Here is a 21,929-nt window from a genome sequence, read left to right as displayed (position 1 = left end):
TTGATGATTATGAGTATATCTTAGAACCTTTGAAACTTCATGATAAATCATTTATAATAATACCTGTGAATGATGCTGTGGCTTCAAATACAGTTAGCGGCTCACATTGGAGTTTACTGTTTTACTCAAAACTTGATAACTCATTTTATTACTTTGACTCCCTTGGCAACTACAATCTGAGTTCAGCTAATAAATTAATACCCAGAATTTCAAAACACATTAATTCACAGATCACTCCTATAATTCCTCAAATAAAAATTGTTAAGTGCTCACAGCAGGGATTGAATAAAGTAGACTGTGGCGTATACATGTTGATGTTTGTTGACCTTCTCATTCAGGCAATTGCAAGTGAGGTTACTCATAATATTGAATCTTGTGTCCTGCGACTGAAGTTTGAGGAGTCAGATATTGTGATTAAGCGCTCCACTATTGCTTACCTGCTGTACAACAATAATCACATTTTCTTAACCTCAGAAACACTGAAGAAATTAATATTTCAGCAAGCACCAACAGCCTCTCATAAAACCACTGATCAAACATGTGTCAGCTCAATAACCCTTAATGCAAATCTGTCTAACACTAATAGCAGTGTGAAATCCACCAACAAGGAGCAAAATGAATGGATTGAAGTGGGGGGCTCCAAAGCCTCGGGAGGTATATCTAGAGTTCCTAGGTTAAATACTGAAGCTTTTGGTAGGAACCAAGAAAACGTGTTATTAAGAAACAGGTTTGGCGCTTTGGAGGTAGTAGAGGATTCTCCTTCAGATGGACAGGCTGGTGGTGAAGCCCGGACAGTTAAAAGTGGAAAGAAGTCTAGTCAAAGAAACCTAGTGAAGCCAAAGTATGAAAAGGCAAAAACAGCTGTCTTCTCAGATAATTTCGGTGTTGGTAAGCCTGTTTTGAATGTCTCAGTTTTTTCGGATAGTCAGGGGAGATATATAGGTACTACATTAAAACAAAAGTATCCAGATAAGCTTCAAACTCTGGGATCTGTGATGCCAAATGCTTGCCTCCTTCAAGTCGCCGAGACTGCGTCACATTCAAAGGGTGACATTACAGTGCTTATGGGTGGGACCAATGATACTCTACGTAAAGATCTATCCCCTCTCTACTCTGGTGTGGAAAAAAAGCTGCAAGACATCAGTGCAAATTCGCCTGTGGTTATAACAACAATACCAAGAAGATATGATTTGCATCAAAATGACTCCCTTCACAATGAAATTGACCTTTTAAATAACTACCTTAAAGAACTAGTGGCCCGGCTTGACAATGTATATATTATTGACGTTGATAATTTAAAGAGGTTTCACTTCACGAAGCATGGTCTCCATATTAATAATAGAGGCAAAAATTTCTTAGTTCATCTGATATTTAATACAATTAAAAAAATTCAACCAAACTTATTTCATAGTAAAAAAGAATTGAACACAAACATAACTGTCACAGATATGCACATGTCGGAAGTCATTAAAAAGTATGGAGGCTGTAAAACTGTAGGCTTTGCACACTCTATCTCAGCTGACTTTAGCGATCCTCGCCATATGTCTGCTGGAGTGGCTGTAGTTTTCAAAAAACATTTTGGTAAACCTAGTCCTGAACAACGTCTAACTGAACACCTAGCCTTACAAGAAAAACAAGGTACTTTCATATACAGCCTCATCACTAAAGGCAAATACTACGGTAAACCCAAAATTTTTGATTATGATACAGCTTTTAAAAATTTGACCCAGGATTTCAAAAGAAAAGGTCTAAATCACTTAATTTGTTCACCAATTGGATGTGTGCGAGACAGGATTGAGCTCTACCACTTTATCACCAACCTAAAAAACTTTCAACAGGAAACTAAGGCTACGGTTACTATTGTGTCGTACTATCAAAAATCTCACCGACAACTAAGAAACGGTTTGGCACATGAAGAATTTCAGCATCGACTCGAACAATTAATTCGACTGACAAGACCCACCAACTTACGAGCTTCCAAGAGTCAAAGTGATGATCTTCCATCTGATCCCTCAAAACTGCAAGTTCCACAGCAGCTAGATAATTCTACAGTCAACTCCCGCTTACAGTATTGTGAGAGTCAACAATCCAGTCATCCTGCTTCTCCACAAACTGATTACATCTGCAGCAGTCCCGGAACTCATGACATCAGTAATGAATACAAGGAAATACAGATGCATACTAAGTTGTCAGCTACTGAGCAGGATGCTTCTATGTCTGAAGCTGTTGCGGCTCCAGGTCCTTCACCCCACCATGACCATCCAACATCACAGAGGCCAGACGATGATGTGCCTATCCTGGCCAGCCTCAACACCTTCCCTCCACTCATCCCATCACACCATCAGTTACAGCAATGTGAAAGTAACAAGTGCAAAAGTGGTAGTGAAAAGCAGAGTACAAGTGGTAACAACAAGCAGAATACAAGTAGTACTAATAGTAAAGATATTTTTTTAGAGAAATAGATAATTTTACTGATGCACATGTCAAGTTAGGGTCTGATAGTAAATTTGGAAAAGATATGTTTTTATTACATTTTAACATTCAGGGTTTTCTAAACAACTATGTAGACCTTAATCTGTTTATTGGAAATATGGATTGCAAAATTAATGTTATATCTTTAAATGAACATTGGCTTGATGTTAAAAGTATAAATGTTTTAAATAAACTAGATGGTTTTGTAATTGCTGACTACTATGCTAGAATAGATCAATGGCGGGGGGGTTCATGTTTAATGATTGACAAAAATGTTAGTTTTAAGATTAGAAATGACTTAAAATTTTTAAATGAACAGTGTTCTTTTGAAGGATCTTTTATTGAAGTCAAGGACTGGAATTCAGTTTTTATTTCAGTATACAGAATTCCAGGTAGGGACATAGATAAAATATTTTTAGAAAAGTTTGAAATGTTATTAGACAAAATAGCTTTGGAAGCAATGTCAAAAAATGTTTTTATAATGTCAGACACAAATATAGATTTATTTACCGATAAAGTAAGTACTGATAATTTACTAGAAATTTGTGATTGTTTTGGATTCAAACCTAACGTTCTTGTTCCAACTAGGGTAACCAGTATTTCAAGTACTTGCATTGACAATATTATTTCCAACTTGCAGACAAAAAAAACTAGCAGTTTAGTTTTAGACATAGGTGCATCAGACCACAAAGTTTTGCTTTTGTCATTTGAGAAAATGTCCTCTCCAAGACTTAAGGGTGTAAATAAAAAACTTACTCGGAAGTTTACAGAAACAAATTTTCAAACCTTTGAAAACACACTAAATAATGTTATTTGGAACCCTTTTGAAACCTTTAATGTAGATACAAATTACAATAAATTTTTTACAGACTTTCTAAATTCATTCAACGAGGCATTCCCCAAAACAGTAGATCGTCCAAAGAATAAACGTAACAAAAATAACTGGATAACAACAGGAATAAAAATTTCAGCAGAAAATAAAAATAAGTTGCACCAAGAATCAAAATGGAATCGTAACCCTCAGTTTTTAATCTATTACAAAAACTACAGAAAGGTCTTTAAAAAAGTAGTTGCATTAGCAAAACTGAAAGCTAATGACGATTTTATTAAAAAATCTAAGAATAAAAGTAAAGCATCTTGGGTAGTAGTAAAAAATGAAACAGGACTTAATAAACAAATATCTGATACTCCAGTTGAGATTAAATTCAAACATGAAAGGGATATACAAAATTGTGCAGTATTGGTAGCAAATAAATTCAATAACTTTTTTATTAATGTTTCTCAGTATGCCAACAAATCAACAGATAAATTAAAAGCCACTCAGTTACTAATCGAAAATCATCCACGTTCCAAATTAACATTTAAATTTAGAAATGTTTCAATTGACGAGTTAAGAAAAGTTGTTACATCTCTCAGTAACACTAAGTCCTCAGGTTGGGATGAAATTCCTCTTTTTGTCATTAAAAGAGTTTTTAAATTTATAGAACATCCATTATGCCAAATAGTGAATCAGTCCCTTGAGGGGGGGGTTTTTCCTGATAAGCTAAAGTTGGCTGAGATTAAACCTCTGTTCAAAGAGGGCGATGTCAACGATCCCTCTAACTACCGCCCCATCGCCCTTCTGCCTTGTTTTTCAAAGATTTTTGAAAAAATTGTAAAGATTCAACTAACAGAATATTTAGAAAGCAATAATTTAATAAATCCTTCACAGTTTGGTTTCCGCCCAGAACTCGGTACTGAAAAATCCATAACAAAAATGATTAACTACATTGCGGAAGCCTTGGATGGATCGCAGAAGACTGTGGGTGTGCTATGTGACCTATCCAAGGCTTTTGACTGTGTGAATCATGAGATACTCATAGAAAAATTAAGTATGCATGGAATAAAAAATACTGAATTAAAATGGTTCATATCATATTTAAAGACCCGAAAACAAAGACTTATTTTACAAAAAATGCAGAGAAATTATAAATCAGAGTGGAACATTAACCCCAATGGAGTTCCTCAGGGCTCCATTCTCGGCCCTTGTTTATTTATTATTTATGTTAATGATCTATGCAATGCTACTAAGATGTCCACCTTTCAATACGCAGATGATACCGCTTTAATATGCACAGGACAAAACAATGAGTTCATTCAAGCCTCAATAACTAAGGAATTTCAACTCCTTGGGGATTGGTTTGCAGTAAATGGCCTGTCCATGAATGTGGCAAAAACTCAACTAATTCAGTTTTCTGCATCCAATATTAACCAAGAAATAATTGTAAATACAAACTTAACTACAATTCATTCACAACAGTCAATAAATTATTTGGGAATAGAAATTGATTCACAACTAAATTGGCAAAAACACATTAAAAACCTATCAAAAAGACTACGCTCAGCAACATTTGTTCTCACAATAATTCGGGATACTACTAATCTAGAAACACAAATAGTAGTATATCACGCATATTTTTCATCGATTATGAATTATGGAATTACTGTATGGGGCTCATCAAGCCAGGCCAAAAAAATATTTATTCTCCAAAAAAGAGCTGTAAGATTAATGGCCAGAGTCTCCCGTAGAACACATTGTAAAGATTTATTTATTAATTTTAAAATTTTAACTTTTTTTAGCTCTTATATTTACAAATTGGCATTAATGGTTAAAAGTGATTTCGACACATTCATGGACTGTCAACAATCTCATCCACATAACACAAGATTCAAAAATATTATAAAACCAGTTCAACATAGGCTTAAAATCTTTCATTTATCCCCTCAGTATATGGGACCAAAAATTTACAATAAATTACCCGCTGGGATTAAAAACATTGCCTCATTCTCTAAATTTAAACTATCTTTAAAAAATTTCCTTTTGGAGAGGGCATTTTACTCGTTAGAGGAATATCTGGAAAATGAGTATATTTGAAAGATATTGCTTCTCCCATAGGTTTGTAGCTTATTATATGCTTTATTTCTTTTGTAAGCTATTTTATTTTAAAATGTAGTATAGTATTAGTATTAGACTTTGTGACAAATCACCTGTCAAGAGAATTGATGTAATGTGATGATGTTTAATAAATAAAATAAAAAATAAATAAATAAATATCCAATAGTCAATGCTGTTACCCACGGGCTTCACCACGTTTGACATCATACGTATTAATAAAACTATTGATTGGTTAAGTTAACCTGAAATAAACAAAATACAGTAAAAGAAAGAAATAATCACAACTGATTTTAATAAGGTAATAAATTGAAAGAATAACAAACAAAAAAGTACAGCTGAGGTATTTTAACATTACGTATATGAAAAGTTCTGTTTAGAAAGGAATTACGACCTTAAAGGGCAATTTATGAAATAATGGATAATTTTGCACAAGGTTTCTCGTCATGACGGACATTTTAAGTATATGGTTTATGGGGGTGTGACTTGTAGTTTTCTCAAAAGTTCATGGGTACTTTTGGCTTTATATATAGATAATAAACCTACGGGTAGTAAATCACCTGTAAGTGAAAATACTTTGGCATGTTTTGCGAGGGAATCTGGACTAAACATTAACTTTGACGACAGTGATGGTGATAACGCTTATGATGTGAGTAGTCTAGACTCTAGCTCTATTGAAGATGACAGTGGATCCATAGTGCATCATAGTGGATCATTCAGATGCAGATCCTACTTTTGATCCTGATGTTCCCAGCACATCATCAGGATTAGCTCAAAGATGTTTGAATTTGCCTTTTTTATCCAGAACTGGGCCTAGGCCCTATGATGATACATCTGAGGAGGAAGCTGATGAACCTGGAGAGCAACCTTTGCCTATTCCTAGGACAGTTAAAAGATGTCGTGGGTCTAGTAGCCGTGGGAGAAGGGGCCCGAGAAGAGGGGCAACCTAGCGTAAGAGGCAGAGGTAGGCCTAGGCAAGAGGGTCAGGAACCTGAACCTGACAGTAGCAGCTGGGATGAGGTAGAGGAGGAGAATGACCCCCCTTATCCCCATGCATTTCAATATTGTGAAATAAGTGGCCCAAAACATTGCCATCCCATCAACTCAAAACCAATAGATTATTTAAATCTATTCTTCACAGTCAACTTGCTACGAACCTTTGTAGAAGAGACAAATGGTTATGCTCGTCAGTTAATTGGAAAACAGACAGAGGGTTTGTCACCGTTTAGTCGTGTTAGAAGGTGGGTAGTATAATCAAAATGAAAGCATTTCTAGCGATAATTTTGAACATGGGTATGATCCAAAAACCAAGCATTGAGAGCTACTGGGATACACACTTTAGCCAAGCAACACCTTACTTTTCCAAAATGATGGTAAGGGACAGATTTCAACTAATTTTAAAATTTTTCATATTGTTGAATGTTGATGGTGAAAAGTTGCCAAAAAAAAATGGGAGCCGGGTTATGACCCTTGTGGTCGATTCCAACCAATTATAGACCATGCCAACAGGCTTTTTAAGTTGCATTACTATCCTATCCAGGCCCTGTCAGTTGATGATCTCTGGTTGGCACAAAGAAACGTGTAGTATTGACACAGTACATGCCAAAAAAAGAAACACCACAATTGGGGTATTAAATTGTGGGTGTTATGCGATTCCGTCACACACTACTGTGTGCAGTTTTTTCCTTACAAGGGTGCCCATAGATCAGATGATAATGAAAGAGTCGTAGAGACTGGACTAGCCAGTAATGTTGTGATGACATTGTTGCGTATGGCAGGATGCTTAAATAAAGGCCACCATATGTATTTAGATAATTATTTTACATATATACCACTGGTTAGAGATCTGTACAGTAATCAAACATTAGTCACTGGCACTATAAGAATGGATAGAGTTGGCCTTCCTAAACAACTAAAAGGAAAATATCGTGTTGGCCAAAAGACGTATGTTAGGAAAAGTCCTATTTTAATGATGGCCTTTAGGGAAAAGCCGACAAACCAAAAACAATTCATCCTAATATCTAGTGACTGCCAAGCAAAAAAAGTTCGCTATTTAATTAGAAGAAGTGGAAAAGTTTTGGTAAGAAATAAAACAAAAATTCAATTCCATTATACAGGGTGACACAAAGGAACCGGACGTTTTTTAAACAGCTGTTCCATTGTTGTCGAACGTGGTAGGAAGATTGAAGTTATGTCATTACCTTCAGTGAGGCTTGCCATTTTTGTTGAAATAGCTCAGTGGAACCTAGACCATTGTGTTTTCGCATATGATGGTTTGGTCCGAAATGGTGAATCCGTCGTCAAATCCAGCGGGAATTTGGTTGAAATTTAAATATTGAACGCAATTGGCCGGTTCCAAGCCGAAATACGCTATTAAGATGGGTTTCAGGGTTCCGAACAACTGGGAATACAACAAGAAATAAACCACCAGGCCTTGTTAGAACTTCGAGAACACCCGAAAACATCGCCTGAGTGAGAGCAGTATTGAATTAATGTTTCCTAACAAGGTGATTTCTCGCTTTGGTGACATACCGTGGCCACCAAGATCACCTGGCTTGTCCAATAGTGATTATATCCTTTGGGGGTTTCTTAAGGAGCGTGTTCATGCTCACAAACCACGCACTCTAGAGGATATGAAGTTTGTAATCATAGAAGATAACAATGGCATTGAACAAGACCTCCTGACCCGAGTTTCAGATGATTTTCAGACCAGAATGAACATTTGTAGATAAGTACATGGCCGCCATATGCATGACGTCATTTTCAAAAAATGATTGTATTGTAACTAATGGCAAAAGTTTACCTCACTATGTACAGTATTAAAACCAGTTTATTCCTTTTAACTACTGTGTACTGCATATTTAAAAAACGTCCGGTTCCATTGTGTCACCCTATAGTATAACAGAGGAATGGGTGGGCATTGATTCCACGGATCAAATGCTGTATGTATATATGGATGAGCGGAAAACAATGAAACATGTGAAAAAGAAATTTTTAATGTTATTGGGCGCTTGGTTCTCAACTCATACATCCTATACAAGTTGAACACCACCGAATGCAAACTAGAAAGATCTGACTTCATGCGAAACATCATAGAAGAGCTATCTAATGAGTAGCTGGCTAGCAAATGTGTTCCCGATGATGGTCGTGGTGGTGGAGATGGCCCCCAAAATAGAGATGTTCCCCAACATGGATTTGGACTCAGAAAGTTACCAGAGAGAAAAGAGAGAATTTGTAAAGCCTGTTCTGGCACTAACAATCCTGATGGTAAAAATAGGCGTTCGCGTACTGTGTGTGTTCGGTGTAACGCTGGGGTACACCCGGAGTGCCTAATAAATCATGTGTGCAACTAAAATGTGAGACAATTTGTAAATAATGTAAATATCTTCTGAAATAGACATTTAGGCATGTAAAGACCTAAATTTTGACATGCCTACAATTTTCATCGGTGCCAGAGAGTGTACACCTACTTTGTGGTTCCCAAGCAAAATCACCAATATGTAAATAAATATTTTTTTTTTACTTTTGTGAAAATATACCTATTTACTTGAAATTTTCAGGAGTTATTGACAACAATGTGTATTTATAGGAAATGAATTTTCATTTGGCATCACGACCTTTTATTTTAGGAATGTTTTTATGTCTCAAAGTCATTTTTTTTTTAAATTTACATATACACAAATATATACTTATATACATATAATTATTAGTTTGAAATTTTATTCAAAACTATTTTTTTTAGTTAGAGCATTATGTATTCAACTAGTGAAAACAAATTTCAGGCCAATATCTTGATTTATAAGTGAGTTATGATTTTTTTTTTAATATCTACAAAATTGTCATTTTTGCCTTAGCAGTCTAGGTGCGCTAGTATTAAAATATGCTAGCAGTTTTTGAAAATCATAAAAAATAATTATCAGCACCAAAAGGGTTAAAACAAAACGTGACAGGGTTTTTTTTATTTCACGATTCTGAATCAACCACTTGACGGATTTTCATGATTTTAGTGTTGAAAGAAAGATAGTTTTGAGAACTAGGGAATGTCGAAGCCATAATTTTAGTTTAAGGTTTCAGTTTCTTAGAAAAAAAGTGACACACTATTTAAATATACATGGTAAAATGTTCTGATTTATTTTTTGAGCAGTCTTTAAAATTTTAAGTTTGTTTTAGTGCAATATAATTAGTTTTAACTAAAAGCTGGTTGATTATCTATATATTTAATACACTAGGCATATTTTTGTCATAATTGTTTTGGAGTGGTGGTGCTACCGATCACCATGCCCAAGGTGTCGTTAGAAAGGTCTTAGTATGTAGTTTTGCCATCAAACAAAAAAACTTTGGAATTCCATCAGGGCTCTGCTCCAGTGGCCTTCAAAGTTCCCATGTTATTCTTAGGGAGAAAATGTTTGTTTACATATGAACAGATGAATACTTTGAAATTGACTCTAATATTTGAAACAGCTGGTTACACTAAAATTTTGCACAAAATCAAAACATAACAAAAAAAACGGTTAACATAATGGAGACTATAAGACGTTGACCAGGACGGAAAATAGGAGGAGGCCGACGAACTTTAACTGGTAGACGCGAACGAAATACAAATAATACTATTGTCGTTGATAGCCGAATACAGCAAGCACCCTTCCGTGTTTAACCTTTCCGTGGGTTTAAGTGTGCTCTCCAACAGCCGCCTTAAGATTTCACATTCAATTTAGGACTGTTGGATAATAGTTGTGATTAGTGTTAAAGAAAGTAGAATTGAACTTAGTTTTTTATTGCATTTAAATTTTTAAGATCTTATGACATAGTTCTGTTAATATTTTTGTAGTTGTTTGAACCGTTTCATACATAGTATGGACAAAGGACACCGAGGTTTTAAATGTTAATGACGAGTTCTTTCCACACAATATCATTTACATCAGAGGAGATGGTGCGGGTTTATTTACTTCACTCTCATTCATAATTTACCTTACATACATACATACACACACTAACTGTGCGCGAAGCAATTGTTGAACATGTTGTGAGGAACTGGGACTACTTACTTATCCCACGACAGTGGCGGGAATAATTACCTTAATTCCAGGGAATACTTCAATGAAATGTCTAAGCCTATGATGGACCTTTGGTGGGTTGTGTGAACTGGTTGCGGCTTCACAACTATTCCTATTTGTTTTCGACGTTTATCGGAATGGGGAATTATATGTAACGTTTGGTGATGAACGTAATCCCGTGAAAAGACTTGGATTCACACAATCCCTGTCTAGCGGGCACTTTGACGGCACTACCTTTGCAGCACCTACCTGAACCTTTATCCAGTCTGGTCATGGGCAACCACCCTGAGCATACACACTTTATGGACCGGGTGAGACATTATAATAGCTGCTTGATGACATCGTTTGGAGCAAAGCAGGTTGTAGCTGAATTGTTGATTGAAGGTTGTTGGCACTTAAACACTAATTTATTTAAAATTTCAACCAATTTTAAAGTTTCTGTAGCAAAGCTCGGGTATTCCGCTAGTTTTTGTATAAAAATTGTCTGTAAAGACATGATATGATGATATCCTTTGTTAAACAATGAAAATTTTTCAATCAAGTTCTTTACTACCCACTCAGTAAATAATTCTTCATCATGATTAGTTTCAGCAAGGGGTACTTTCCTGTTAAAGGGAACATTCATTATAATCGATGATTTTTTTTCGATATATCGATAAATTTGTTTTCCTTTACGATACATTACAAATTGACAGCTGATCTTTAGGCTAAAATATAGTCTATTATATGAATTATGAAGTTCGTTTGCTACGCTCACTCACCTTTAGGTTGGAGCTCGTTTGCTGCGCTAACTCGCCTCCAGTTTGAAGTTCGTTCGCTACGCTCACTCACCTTTTGGTTTTCAAATTAGCTGTTGTCATAAATTAAAAAAATAATAATTGAGCTGCACCCTGTTGGTAAACCTATTACGGTAACTTTTTAATGCTATTGAACATCACAGAATCAAATTGATTAGTTGAACCAGCTGTTAAGATTCTTTAATTCCATTTAAATATGAGTACTCTAAAGGTTAACATGGGAAATTCCAGAGCCACTAGGGCGGAGCCCTTTTGACGGATCTGCACCAAACTTCACACAAACCATCCTTGAATAATGCTTAATAATGTCTGAAAGTTTCATTACAATCTGTCGAGCGGTTTCGGAGTCCATAAAGGACAAACAAACAAACATACGTACATACAAACAAACATACATTGGAGTTTAGAAATGAAACTATCCTAAGCTAATTTAACTTAACCAATCAAACTTGCTGTACCATTTAAAAATTCTGTTTTACAACAAAAAAGGCGAGTGGAGAATAATAAACAGAGTTTTTAAATGTTACAGCAAGTTTGGTAGTTTTTTTGATTGGTTTAGAACAGTTTCATTTTAATATTTTTTTAATTATTGTTTGTTGCTTCTGAACAATATTTATTCATCGTAGTTGTCAGCTGATATGTTTCAATTTGCTAATACTGTATCGATATATCGAGAATAAAATCATCGATAATAAAGAATGTTCCCTTTAACAGGAAAGTACCCAGCAAGGTAATCAGTTCCACTGTATAGTTCTATGTGCATTACATAATTGGTTGCACTTTCGCAAAGTTTGAATTTTTTAATTCCGTATTGTTTGTGCTTCTTATTCGGCATATTGAATGCATCGGTTCTTTGTTCCTACTACACTTTTGTCGATAGAGAGTTCCTGATTTGGTACACAAAGTATTTTATCCAATGGACATGTCCAGGCTGACCCCTCTCAACAGGGCAGGCCGATGTCAAATACAAGAAACTGCTTATGAGTAAAAACCTATTTACCCCCATGGTGTTTAAAAAAATTGTATTTGTTCTGTTTTTCTAGTGTCCCAATATGATTTGATGTTTTTTCTAAGAGTCATTCCCATATTGCAGGGCTGTGCGAATAGTTCGAAAAACGAATCGAATCCGAATCTTTTTAGAGATTCAATTCAGATTCGAGTACGAATGTACTGTTTCTAACTGGATTCGGAATCTATATTCGAATTTACCGGAAAGAGATTCGGGTTCTGATTTGATATTCAAACTTCCTGTAAATAGATCTGAGTTGGGATTCTATATTCGAATTTACTAGATTAGGATTATTTTCATTATCTGATTTTGATTTAGAATTAGACAGGATTTGGAAAACTTTTTTTTTACTGATTATTTAATTCTAAAATTTAATCAAAGATTGGGTTTCTTGAAGGAATTTGGCTATTTAAAATATGATTTGGTTTTTTTATATTTTCTTCGTGTATGAAATATTATAGTTGAATCCATTCGATTTCCTTTGTTTAAAACTTTTAGAATTTTCATGTTGTTTTTAAATTTGTGTAATTGTGGTTAGTCGATAAATGGTGTTCAGCAAAGTTTGATTTCATGGATGTTCTGTTGTTACTCTTAAGAGCTTGAATGTGTTCTTTGAATCTAGATTTCCTCTTTTTTTGCAATTTCTTTTACAACCATTTTGTAGAGCTTAAAAAGCAAATAATTTAGTATGTTGAAGTGTTATCATGCGCCTAATGCTTACAGAGAAAATTCCAAAAAATTGTCATTTTAAAATTCCCATGTTATTCTTATGGAGAATAAATGAACTTTTGTATTGACTGTTTATGGTTTGACTGTTTGTTTTGTATATTTTGATCAAATTTGGAAAATGCATTTATTTTATACTGAACTATTAACATTTCACAAAAAAAAAAAAACACACACTTTTTACCCTCCCTGTTGCAGCAAACCTAAATACTTGTTAAAATAATGCTATTTAGATAGGGATTAAATGTGATATTTTTTAGGATATATTTCATTGTAAATCCAATCAGGCAAATGGAAATTCGCTTAGTCTGCAGGTTTGCTGCGGCGGGGGGTTTTTCTCTGTTTACACCTCTTATTTTGAACTTTTATTCCTAACATGTCTTTTGTATGGTATTATAAGGCTATATCTTATTTTTAAATATTTTGTTGCAGAATCATCTTCTGTGCATGAAAAAGATTTACAAAATAATTTTAGAAGCCAAACAAACTAACACAAGTTGCTTTGAAGATGATGATGGTAAAGTATTTGATAACTGCATATTACTACTGAAGAAAGCACTCCCTAGCTTGGTTATTGACAAAGTTTCAAAAATTAATCAGACTTTAGTTAAAGAATGCTTATCTTTGTATTTGAATTTACACACTGAAGATAATGAATTGAAAAACGGATCAGCATATTTGGAATCTGTTCTGTACGCAAGTCAGATGATTGCAAGAGATGACAACAAAGCAGCAGTGGTGTATTTGATTTGTAAGGGTCTGCAGCTGTTTTTTGAGGTGAAGACAATAAAGGATGTAGATTCATCATTGTCTCTGATGTTCAAACTACTGTTGTCTCTATTCAATTGCCAACTGGAACTAAAAGGTTATGCCTCTGCCATAGATCTGGTGCTGTCATACGTGGACAAAAATATGTATAAGTTTGGAGAAGAAAGTATTCTTCACGGAGGATGTTTTTATTTGCTTTGTCAAGCAAAATTGTTTATATCTTGTCAGTCCGAGGTTGTTGCCATGAAAACTATCCAAAATGTAAATGCAACCCTTGAAAAGTTGAAAAGTGCCAAAGACAAGAGAGACTTTATCAAGGAGGCTGGTGCATTGATGATTTCTTTTATTTCCAATTTAAATCTTCATAAAACAATCAAATCATCCACTCTTCTCAATGTGTGTCTGGGACCTTTCTTGGAAATGATACTTAACTTGTGTAATACATTACAGCATTTGAATGCTGGAAAATGTCTTTACATATACTGCCTCACTAGTAGTTTTCTGCTTGTATCAGAAGTTGCACAATCAAGGAAAGACATGTTGAAAGAATGTTTAAATACTCTACTAAAATTTGAAGCACTTTTCTTCAAAGTAACCAACATGTTGAGATCTGAAAATCATCAGAAAGCAGATTTTTACACCAAGTTAGTTTGTGAGTATTTATCCTGTACCTATAAATATAGCCTACTACTTTATCCTTAAGGTATAATATTTAAATTCTTGATTTATACTGTTTTAGACAATACTTTTTTAATACTTACATAAATGTGTAAGTTAATGATTATTACCATAGATAAAACATACTCCCTTAGTAGATTTCCCATCCTTATGGAACAGCTGAAGCCAATTTTATTGTTAGTTCTGTACGGTTTTCTGTAGAGGTCGTGTTTTGTTTACAATTTGTTTCCCGTTAATACAGTCATTTAAAACCTCGTTTAACCAAATAATACGATCTAATCATAAACAATAAATTGTCCCCTAGTTATTTAACCAAACAGTAAAGCACAAATCAAGAAATTAACCTTAAAATAATAGAAACAAAATTTCGTCGGCACTAGCGCCCAGCGTGGCGCACATGAACTGGACATGAAAAACGAGCTTCAAAATTTACAATGGGATGAGAAGTCTACTTGTGTTGGTTAGTCTATGTTATTACCATAACTGGTACAAACAAGTTTTGCTTATTTAGAGCGGCAAGTTTTGTCCTGGAAAATTTGAATTTTGAACTTAGAAAACCTGGAATCGTCCTTGAATGTTATTTATTTTAATTGGACGCAGGACAGACCGGACTCCCTGATAAAGTACAGTATTTTACATTCATTTTAAAAACATCAATTTTAGATCTACTACATTTTTCACCACTCCTTACTACTTTTTCCTAACATTGCATGGAAATGATCACATTGACACACATGTAAACAGTTTGCAAAATAGCTCATTTCTGCTTTATTCATTCTGACTTGCATTTGAATATTCCCAGTCACTAAATTAGCTTATTTCACAGTTGGCATTTCTATATAACACTAACATCCGGTAATGAATCTATAAAATTTATTGGTTGATTTCAGTTATTAACTCAAAACTCCACCACCTATTAACAGATCAAACTATTGTAGTGTAGTGATAGATTAATTTTTGTCCTGTCTTGTCCACATGACAAGTTATGTGTATAAGTCGTCTGTGTGTTATGATAAGTTAATTATGGTGGTAGGAAAAATCTTGTGTGTATTATGAGCATAAACAGCCATTGCTGCTCTCGAAATGTATGGCCGCACTCAGCTAAACCTTTGTGCGCCCATCTGCAGTTCTTGAGTGGCAATGACGTACTTTGCGCTCTTAATAAAAAAATAGCTACATTGTTTGAATTTTGAATATTTGGATTAAAACTGACTAATTTCAGTATTGAGACCATTTAAAGTTTAAAGTAATAATTTTATAAAAAAACTGTTAGGCTACTGGTAATGTTATAAATAAGTATGCCTAATTGCCTAGCTATTTAAAGAAAATGAATAAATGATTTCTTTTTTGGTTTCTTTGAACAGTCAGCTACCAGAGATATTTCAAACTATAAAGAATAACCTTCTCTACAATATACTTGTATTGATTTGTCGTGAAATTAATTATAGAATTAAATAAAATAAAAATTTCCTTTATCAAGCTAAAACTAAGGCCCCAATCCATTTGAAATCCTGTACTATAAACAAGGGCAGCCATTGACTACGTTATGTGATTCGTTGTCTGAAACTCTGCACCCCAGTGCACCCCCTACATGATAAATCTATCATTCATCTGTACTCCAAGAGCAGAATAGATCTTGCTAGTCCAGGTTCTCCTTATAAACAGTACTCCAAGAGCAGAATAGATCTTGCTAGTCTAGGTTCTCCCTATAAACAGTACTCCAAGAGAAGAATAGATCTTGCTAGTCCAGATTCTCCTTATACACAGTACTCAAAGAGCAGAATAGATCTTGCTATACCAGGTTCTCCTTATAAACAGTACTCCAAGAGCAGAATAGATCTTGCTAGTCCAGGTTCTCCTTATAAACAGTGCTCAAAGAGCAGAATAGATCTTGCTAAACCAGGTTCTCCTTATAAACAGTACTCAAAGAGCAGAATAGATCTCGCTAGTCCAGGTTCTCCTTATAAACATTACTCAAAGAGCAGAATAGATCTTGCTAGTCCAGGTTCTCCTTATAAACAGTACTCAAAAAGCAGAATAGATCTCGCTAGTCCAGGTTCTCCTTATAAATATTACTCAAAGAGCAGAATAGATCTTGCTAGTCCATTTTCTCCTTATAAACAGTGCTCAAAGAGCAGAATAGATCTTGCTAGTCCAGGTTCTCCTAGGGGTCTGCGGGTCAGACTTTTTTGGGTCGGGTCGGGCTGATAATTCTGGCCCTCGGGTTTCGGGCCAAAATCGGGTCGGGCCAAAAATCATTAACTACCGGATATTTTTTTGTTTTAACTCGTATCTGTTTTTATAATATTACTTCATAATAAAATATGAAAAAATTGTTTTTATGTATATTATTTCATATTCATAACTTATTTACAGCTAATTGCCTCAACTGCAAGAAAGAAGAAAATATTTTTTTTTTATCAAGACATTGATTTTCATTTTAATAACTGTTGAAATAACTAAATAGAAAATAGGTAGCTAAATTGCAACAAATTTGAATGGAACTTAATATAAAAAGACCATAAACAAATCAATTAACATATCGAAAGTTTAAGGCCTGTGGACTGGCTTCAAGACCGTAAGCAAGAAGAAAATAAAAATAATATGTTTTCACCATGCAAAGTATCATTTATTCTCTGCCTCCTAACCTCCTAAGTATAATAACCTCACACTTACAATATAATTATTTGTTACATCACCGTAAATAAAGAATTATCTATTATTGACATCAGTAGGCCTACAGCTTTACATAGGCATTATTTTTTATAGGGCCTAAAATATTAATAGGCTAAGCAACATGTCAAGTAGAGAACTCATTGAAGAAAAGATATTGTGTAAACTAATTTACTATCAAACTCAAAAACAGTAAATAACACGCACACATTGTTTATGGTATAATTAGTAAGGACTGTAAAAAATGCATATCTTGTCATTCAGTAGACCTACTGCTAGAGATAAAAATACTAAAACAACAGATTTTGATAGCTAACGAATGAAAATAATTTAAAATCCATAAAATCAAGTCAAACAATATCACAATTAATTAGGTACCCGTAAAGTAACTCTTAAATAGAAGATTACGATTATATTAAATCAAGAGAAAAGAAAGTTAAATGCTAACTTGGCAACATAAGCAGAGTCACTAGCGCCCTTAGCAACACAGGTCAACGTTTTTAAACTACCGTCAATGTTTTTGGAACAGCAGGGTATTTTTCTCGGAAGGAAGGGTAGGTTAGTATGTAAATAAAAAACAATGAAACACTCACCAGCCAGGCCGGGGCAACGATGTGTGCACTCAAGGTCATAGACCCTCCCCCTCCCCTCTTACACCACCCGGTTGCTTCAATTGCTGACAAAATGAAAGTGACGAAACAAGGAAGTAGGGACAACGAAATATATTTCTTTATTCAAAAACATAAAACTGTTACAGATCATTTTTAAAGAAATTAATTCATTGTAATTTGTGAGTTGTAAAAATTGTATTGGATCTTAGAAATATCTTTTTGAAATCCCATCCAACTTAAGGAAAAATTACTGATGATAACTTTCATAAAATTATAAAACATTTAGGCCTAACCACTTTGTTGACTTACTTGCTGATGCCGAACCAGACGATCACTAGTGTTGTTACTGAATGAGAAAAAAGAAAATAAGAAAATAAAAGAAGAAGATACCGATCTGTATACACTAGATCAGATATTTCTTTTGTTTATAATTTGTTATGTAAAATACTAAAATATATTTTTAACTAGGTATGGAATAGTCTAAACAATAAATAAATAAACTGGTACCTCTGGATAAATAGTCTTTCTTTTGACTTTGTTTTCTTTGCACTGTTGCGTCACAGCTTTTATCTTGTCAGTAGACGACTAGACTGGCTCTGGCTAGTGGCAGTGCGGCAATTGCTCTGTTGTGTCTTTATTCTTAAAGGTCGTGAGCAAACTTAATTTTTTATTTCTCATTTGAACATTTTAATTCCTCTGTAATAATAGATATAACTAGCTGTTTGCCCGTTCTACGTACGGGAATCTTGTAGTAAGTTGAAACCTATTATTCAGAACAGGAGTTGGTTTGCATATTTAGTGTGCATTTTTCCAGATATGCTGGCAAAACTTTTACTGTACAGGAATACATATAAACCTTCGCAAATACAATATCTGACAGTTTTAAAGCCAAAACGAATGCTTCGCAATTAAATGTCACCCGATCGAGTTAGTCCATATTTTATATCTAATGATAAAAGAAATTGCTCTATAGATCTATGAGGCATAGCCCTAAGGTGGGCCTATAACTGAAAGTCACTTTTCACACTGGTTAAAAGTAGTTAAAATACTACCTCAACCTCACTACTAACTGCACACTTTATTTGGGTTGAAATTTTCATTAAAAAAGGTGCTCTTGTCTTTTCCACGAAACGCTGAGAAATAAGGACATTGTTAATAACCAACAGACATACACACACAAATACAGAATTGAATACACATTACAGATTAAGGATTAAGGATTACAACATTAAGGATTTGCTACGCTTTAACCAAAGTAAATTACAAACAAAATAATTATTTGCAAGTTTTTATGGTGTCATCAAATTTTTTGATAATCGTTTTAGGCCTAATCAAACTGTAAAATTGGTGTAAATCTGTTGGCAAATATAAAAGGGGCTTATATATAATGTAATAAGTCAATAAATACATAGTCCACAAAACATTTATACGTTGACAACGCCAAGCTTTAAAAATTCATGATGGTTTGCTAAAAAAATCGTTCACTAATGTTTTATCATATTCATAGCATAAACTAACATTTTGGAATCCAGACAGAAAACGCAAAAATTATACTGCAAGACATCAATTAAATTTAATAAGAAATAAGGTGCAGCACTAACGATAGCTATAGTTGTAAATAGTGATGTGAAAAATGATTCTTACTGCTACCACCGGTTCTAAGGAAAAGTAGCAGTACCAAAAACCAACGTTTACATTTAAGAAAAGAACTATAGTACTTACGACTAATTCAAACTGTCCTTCTAATGGGGATGTTGCTGAAGGTCTAAGTCCCGGAAGGTCTAATTAGACCTTTGACACACATTTTGCAGTTTGTACTTGGTGCTGAGGGTCTAATCTGGCAGTATGTCGGAGGTCTAAGTCCCGGAAGGTCTAAGAGTACAGTCAATGCAAAAAACTCATCCACTCATACTGTTTTAGAACTTGGGCACACAATGTATATTTTGAAAATAAATGTTTATAAAATGAGAGTTGCTAAAGGTCTAATTCCCGGAAGGTCCAAGATTCGAATCCCAGAAGGTCTAAGATTCGAGTCCCGGAAGGTCTAAGATACGAGTCCCGGGAGGTCTAAGATTTGAGTCCCGGAAGGTCTAAGATACGAGTCCTGGTAGGTCTAAGATTCGAGTCCCGGAAGGTCTAAGATGCGGACAGGCATTGCGTCGCTAGGGGTAAAGGCTATACAGACAGGCAATAATGCAACATCTTTTAGAGTTGTAATATTCTTAGTGATAGTTTTAATAATTCAAACGTCTATTTTTTTGCTAGCTCGTTATTAAAAGTACGATGGAAATATAAAAAAAATATTCTCCATTTATATTATATCAATGACTATTGGATACTTTAATTTTTGTTACTGGCATAGTTGCTGGGCCATAACAGTTGCTATAGCTCAGAATAAATCATTACATCAGTTAAAATTGGTAAAAAAAAAACATCGTGCATTCGGCAGAAATAAGTTAATGTTGGTGTACTAAATAACATCGTTAGTTTCCTTGGTGTTCAGGATTCTGTTTTGTCTATTTCAGCTTAACTTAGCCAATCAATAGTTTCATCTTACTAATATCATAAATCTAAAAGTTTGTGAGTTTGTGCGTGCATATAATGCCGCACTGTGAAGCTTATAAATCCAATATTTTTGGACGTTTTGTTATGCGCTTCATGGTTAAGGAAAAAAAGGAATATGTAAATCCTAAATTCTCATGTTATTTTTATGGTAAACTAGCAACAGGGGTATTTAATCGTTGGGGTTATATATGACAATCTCTATAGTCTAAGACCAGTAGCATAAAACTAGGCCTGACCTTGGCAAAATTAATAACAAAGCAAAACCAACTGGAATGTGTTAGGCATGCATCCCTTAACATTTTGTGAAAACTCTCAACTTCTCCCACTGTAGCAAAATCCGCCAATATGGAAAATGGCGGACAATCTATAGAACACTGCAAGGTTCCACTTAAAAACTTATTGTTCCCAAACCATTCCATCTAGAAAAGTCTAATTAGTCTTAGATTCTTCGCCTTAATATTATCAACAAGAAAATAACATATTAAATAACAGTAATATGGTTTTAATAGTAAAAAACTAATTGAATTTTAAAATATGTAAAAAAATGTACACATATTCTTACTTTTTTGGGGTTTTCGCCATTACTATTGAGGGAATGCAGATTTAACCTTTCAGCAAACATGTAGGGCTTTAAATTCCGTTTCATTTCCATATACAGGGTGGTCTGGACCTAGCGTTAAAATTTTTTTTGGGTGGTAGAGCAACACAATTAAGTGTGACACAAATCCACAATTAAAAAAAATATATTCCATACACCCACTTGCAGAAACATTATTTTGATTTTTTTTTTAAAACCTGTACATTTACACCAAATTTTTAAATTCCTATAGTATTTTCATACATTTTTATAACTTTGACACTATCATCATATTCTGCATTAAATTCTATGTAAGAATAGACAGCTTTTGGTGAGCCCAAAGCTTCAGAATTGCTATTTTTAAATTGATTAGAACTAAGAAATTTTGGTTTTCACAAAAAGGTTAAAAATAAGCCCACAGACACTTTTTTTAAGAAAAATACTAAAAGTTAGCAAATGGCTACAAAAACTGCTCAATGTCAGAATTCAGGAGGTAGCGACAGAAATCTACTCTAGCCCCATGCTCTCCTCAATACTCCTTTCAAAAAAGATTTACTATAAACGTTTGGGCAGCTGTGATTGGTGATTGCTTCTTAGGTCCCCATATTTTTGAGGGAAGTTTGAGTGAAGAGATGTACCTTGAATTTTTGCAACACGATCTGTCTCAAATTTTGGATGTGATTGATCCTGTGCTCCATCAAGATATCATTTATCAACAAGACGGAGCACCTCCTCATTTTACGAATGACATTCGAGATTGGCTGAGTGCTAACTATCCCACGTGGATAGGACGAGGAGGTCCAGTGCCCTGGCCCGCAAGATCTCCTGATCTGAGCCCCATGGATTTCTTTGCGGAAGAGAGCTAGAGCCTGCATCAGAGAGAATGGAGGACATTTAAAAAATAAATTAAAATGAACTTGCCATTTAGTTTGGTTATCAATCCAATACTTGGAATTTGTTTTGAACTTGTCTAGATACAAATTTTGTTGCAGCCTCATGCTGTTTCTATAATAATAAAATCTATCACGTGTGTCTTTTTGGTTTGTTTTAGTGTGTTTTTGTTTTCC

General features: G+C 34.4%; 1 protein-coding gene across 2 annotated transcripts in view; it reads left to right on the top strand.

Annotated features, from left to right (window-relative positions):
- The window catches only part of LOC128987032 (uncharacterized), a 115,898-nt gene that overhangs the window by 32,845 nt on the left and 61,124 nt on the right, over nt 1–21,929 (top strand). For both annotated transcript variants that reach the window (XM_054407695.1, XM_054407694.1), the window contains one exon: nt 13,423–14,410. In XM_054407695.1, coding sequence (XP_054263670.1) covers nt 13,423–14,410 — 988 coding nt within the window. The remainder of the gene's footprint in view (nt 1–13,422; nt 14,411–21,929) is intronic.

Source organism: Macrosteles quadrilineatus, unplaced genomic scaffold (genome assembly GCF_028750875.1).
Source record: "Macrosteles quadrilineatus isolate MER2022 unplaced genomic scaffold, UCM_ALF_1.0 Scaffold_2__2_contigs__length_208266976, whole genome shotgun sequence".
Classification (NCBI taxonomy): Eukaryota; Metazoa; Arthropoda; class Insecta; order Hemiptera; family Cicadellidae; genus Macrosteles; species Macrosteles quadrilineatus.
This window is presented reverse-complemented; position numbering and strand designations above follow the sequence as displayed.